Source organism: Beauveria bassiana (genome assembly GCF_000280675.1).
Source record: "Beauveria bassiana ARSEF 2860 unplaced genomic scaffold BBA_S00044, whole genome shotgun sequence".
Taxonomy (NCBI): domain Eukaryota; kingdom Fungi; phylum Ascomycota; class Sordariomycetes; order Hypocreales; family Cordycipitaceae; genus Beauveria; species Beauveria bassiana.
In genome coordinates, this window is record NW_007930879.1 from 120,833 (window position 1) to 125,073 (window position 4,241).

General features: G+C 51.3%; 2 protein-coding genes across 2 annotated transcripts in view; one reads left to right on the forward strand and one right to left on the reverse strand.

Moving 5' to 3' along the window:
* The window catches only part of BBA_09058 (fungal specific transcription factor), a gene marked incomplete at both ends in the record, with an annotated part of 2,963 nt that extends 2,796 nt beyond the window's left edge, over positions 1-167 (forward strand). Inside the window, one exon of the mRNA XM_008604155.1 lies at positions 58-167. Coding sequence (XP_008602377.1) covers positions 58-167 — 110 coding nt within the window. The remainder of the gene's footprint in view (positions 1-57) is intronic.
* A 1,831-nt stretch (positions 168-1,998) lies between these two features.
* BBA_09059 (transposase-like protein) lies at positions 1,999-4,194 on the reverse strand (the record flags this gene model as incomplete). The annotated part of the gene is made up of 3 exons (XM_008604156.1): positions 1,999-3,526; positions 3,579-4,055; positions 4,103-4,194. The coding sequence occupies 3 exons, from the start codon at positions 4,192-4,194 to the stop codon at positions 1,999-2,001; spliced, it is 2,097 nt and encodes a 698-aa protein (XP_008602378.1).
* Between the last annotated feature and the right edge of the window lie 47 nt (positions 4,195-4,241).

Below are 4,241 nucleotides of genomic sequence, written 5' to 3' on the forward strand. Positions count from 1 at the left end.
TGAAGTATTTTCATCGGGTGCATCATAACGAAGCTGGCGTGTTGCATCGTACTGTAGCTGTGACAGACTTGCTACCCGTTGCTGGCGGCAATGACAACGAGGCTAAGCGAGCAAATTTACAGCTTGAGGATCTTTTGAGGGACTTTGGCGATGTTGATATTCACTAATCGTAACCCTTTAGTCGGAAGATGGCGCTCTTGCTTGTGAGTAATCAGAAAGACATGTTCACAGTCTAAACTAGACCAGATGAGTTATCAATAGTGCTCTAAAGTTGGCTTGGTGCGAAAAAAGTTTCATTCCTACAGTCTTTCAGAGTAGAAGGATGCTAATTTACATTCATTTTACCATGTTGAGTATTCTTGCCCGCCAGTAAACCATCAAAGTAGCTTACAGGCCGGCCGCTGTACCCTGCGTCGCTCGTATGTAGCACTCCTGACTCAGCCAGATGTGAGTCAAGCAAGCCTCTTCTTTACACGCACACACACGTGTCTTCTGATGATTACAAGGAATGCCTGAAGGCGGGACGACCATTGCTGCTGTGGAATGGGAAGCAAACACCCGGCAATGGCGAAATGCAAGTACTTCGGTTCCCCGTCGCGGGCTTCACTAACATCAGCAGACTCCCTGTCCATAGCCCCGCTGTGAACTTCGCGGCTGGAGCAATCGATTAAAGTGACCGCGTCCTTTGGTAGGATCGGATCTCAATACCGGCTACTAATTCACTTGCCCACCGCCGACGATTTATATACATTTCCCACTCGACATTATAGGGTCCGTAGGCTCGTCTTCGTCCGATGTCTGACAGTTGGGGGCGAATTGCACGGGGCCCTGCACGTCTCCGACTGCTCACCGGCGCGGGAGATGCATCTCGAGACTAATCAGTGTCAGAATCCTGCTGGCCTTGAAAGCTATCTGCATTCCTTGACCAGTCGTCATGATTGGTCTATGTTTCCGGATGCATGAGATACAACGAACTCCCTCGTCAGTTCTCGCAACTCGCTCTAGGAGCCTCACGCGCCTTCCAGTCCGTTAGCTCTCTACCACTTTCTACGGTCCCCCTTCTTCAAAGGCTATGTGAACACGTGCTAGTCTAGCAATCTGACACCCGGCATCATCTAAAGATATTTAGCGCCGGAGATACAGTATTGAATTATTGACTTGGAGTGTTGTGACAAGTGGTGAGTATGTCAAACACAATGAAATACTGGCCATACCCCAATCGAGCATGCACTGGCGCGTGGCCTTCATCCCATTTCAGGCGAACGCTACACTGGCTGCCAAGACGCGCACCACGGGCGGCTGGCGTGTGCGACTGGTGTATTCTTTGGAGGTGCCAGCTCCCTGTCTTGTACCTTCACCTGAAGCGGTTGCAATGTACACGCATGCACAAGAAGAGTGCCCTTTGATGCTCTGGCACAGAACTGTGTTGCATAACTCTGACAGTATGAGCTACTTGATGCTCCCACAGTGTGCAGCTGGCGTGTGTGACTAGTGTAGAAGAAATCCTTATCTCGCCTGCCGTCATGTACACCTGTCGCCGGGCAGGCGTTTCTCCATGTGGCGAGGTTACACCAAACGACTGGACCATACGACTGGACCAAACGACTGGCTGCCATATACTACTTCGAGCAAACGGGCATCCTCTGCCCAAGTGAGGCATCACCACCCACGTGCCTCGCGGCGATAGGCCCAGCGTTTAGCAACAACGCCATTTAGTTTGGCATCTCTATCGCCTTACAGGCGCTGTATAGGCTTGAACTCTTGGTAGTCTTGCCCGTGAGTGTACATTATGCCAGTTCTCTTTGCCACTTTCCACCTATGTAAATGCGATCGTGGTGGGGGGAGGCGGAAGGCGGCTTTCAGTGTGGCTAACAATCAATCAAGTTCAATTTCGGCTTTCAAACTTGACTGATTGAACGTGTCACGGCTCGATTGAAGCTTGACTTGACCATGGAGCGAGCTCGATTGACAACTTGTCAAGTACTTGATATACTATGCCTAATCGGGTAATTCATAGAGACCTTGCGGTGTAGCAATCCTCTGCAAGATATTGGAGGCAATCCAATTCTTCTGCATCATCTCAGCTTCAACTGTATCATCACCGAGGCCATTGCGCTTGTCGGTGATGAGTTCACCACCGTCTGAAAATACACGCTCTGGCTCTGCACTCATTGCTGGCGTGCTGAAGATGTTAAGAGCAAGCTTGCTGAGAACAGGCCACACGTGGCCTCGGTCCACCCACCACGCTAGAGGGTTCTTAACGCTCATCTCATCCTTCGAGGGCACCTGCTTTACCCATATCTCCCACTCAGTCTCCACCTTCCTCCTCTTGCCACGGTGTGGTCGATCAGTTGTATGGCCCCAGGCGTCAAATTCATCATCGCTCGTCGGCGAGGAAGAAGGAGAGGTCTCTGCTTGGTCGACGTGCTCAGTGGCCACCGTGGCTGCAGCGAAGCGGTCGTAATATACATTGAGCTCCTTTTTTGCTGTCTTTATCCACTCCTCTCGTTTCCACCACTTCTCCCTGAAGTATTCGAATTGGTAGGCCGGGTGGAGGGCGATGGCCATGCGGTAGATTGGAGACTGGTCCGTAAGCTCATAGTACGCGTTGATCTTTGACCATGCAGCGAGCACGCCAGCAGAGTAGTAGGGAGGAAGAGCACCCTCGCTATCCGCGTCCATGATGTCAATCTCTTCTTTAACGCTCTCAAGCTTTGTGAGCAGAAAGTCCATGGCATAGAGAACTTGCCACACAGAACCTTGACCACCCTCGTTGCCCTCGCTCTCTGCCCGACCCTGCAGTCGCTTCGTCAGTCGTTCGAACGGTTGCAAGAGTGTATAGAAAAGCTCAAGCTCCTGCCAGTCAGCCTCGGCGAGAAAGTCGTTCTCGTGCCTGTCGTTTTTATCTGGAGACCTCCATTGCGCCTGGTAGAGATCGATAGCAGGGCGACACTTAAGAGCACGCTCAATCATGTAATTCGAGGGTAAGGAACGCTGTAACGCCTCGAGGCATTTGGCGTTATCTCCGGCGTTATCCATGACGAAGGAGCCGAGCTTCTCGCCGATGCCGTACTGCAGAATCACTGGTTTTACCAGCTCTGCGAGGTCGTTGCCAGTATGACCGCCATGACGTCGTGGAAAACCGAGGAGTAGTGTTCGAGGGTGGCCTTTGTCGTCGACGAAGTGTCCGCAGACAGCAACGTATTCTCTGCGATTGTGGGCGCGCCATCCATCGATCGATAGGTTGATCCTACTGAGTGCAGACTGCACCAATCCAATGATGAATGGCAAGCGTGCCGCCATCGGTACTGGCACGTCTTCTGATGCGACCTTGCGCCGCAAGTACCTAACGGCTACTCTCAGACAAACACGCACGTCATCACAAATTATTCGTTGATTCCTATGCTTTTGAGTACGGTGTCGTGAACGACTCGACAATGAAGTGGCAGCATATTGTAACGACAAATCCGATACCGAAGACGAAAGCAGTATACAAAGTGGTATTGTTGCTTGTTCATCTAAAATACTATTGATTAAACAGATGTAACTGGTCAGGACTCTTTAACATTCCCGAGTACATTCCCGGGATTCCCGTGCACGAGAGCTCATGCATGCTTTCATCCACATCGCTGGCAATACCTAAACCTTCTTGCACGGCTTCTGGGTTGGGAGGGATGAATTCTTGCCCATGGCCAGACGAAAACGGCGTAAAATCCATGGGTTGGTCTTCCGTATATTCGTAATCGAGCATGCTTGGATCAATAAGAGGATTGAGCGACGGTGTATTCGGAGGCGTTGCCGAGTCTCCTCCATCCGACGCAAAGTGCGAAGTGACGTCAAAAAGAACCAGTTCCCGCAGTCCTCTTTGCCGACGGGTAGCGATGTCTGCTTCAGGCAAATTCTCTAAAGGTATCTGCCACTCTGGCAAAACTTTGTTGTAGTAATAGTATGATAAAAGATCAGTGAGGACCGTGATGTCGTATTTCAAGTTTGGATGCCTCGCCGCAATGCTGGTGAACAGTGTAGCCCTATCCTCGATTTTAAGCCGTCGCGCGCTGCACACGTTAGTTGTCGTGGTCATCGCTGGAGGTAGAGAACCCACTGCTCCTTCTGGAATTCAGCTGGGAGGAGCAGCAGCACGCCAGCGCCCCCACAAGCGGTCGCCAGCTGCTCCCAGAAACTCTGCTGGTGCATGAGGGCTTTCCATTTAGCCTGCAATCTCTCCTCGACAGGCCTTCCTT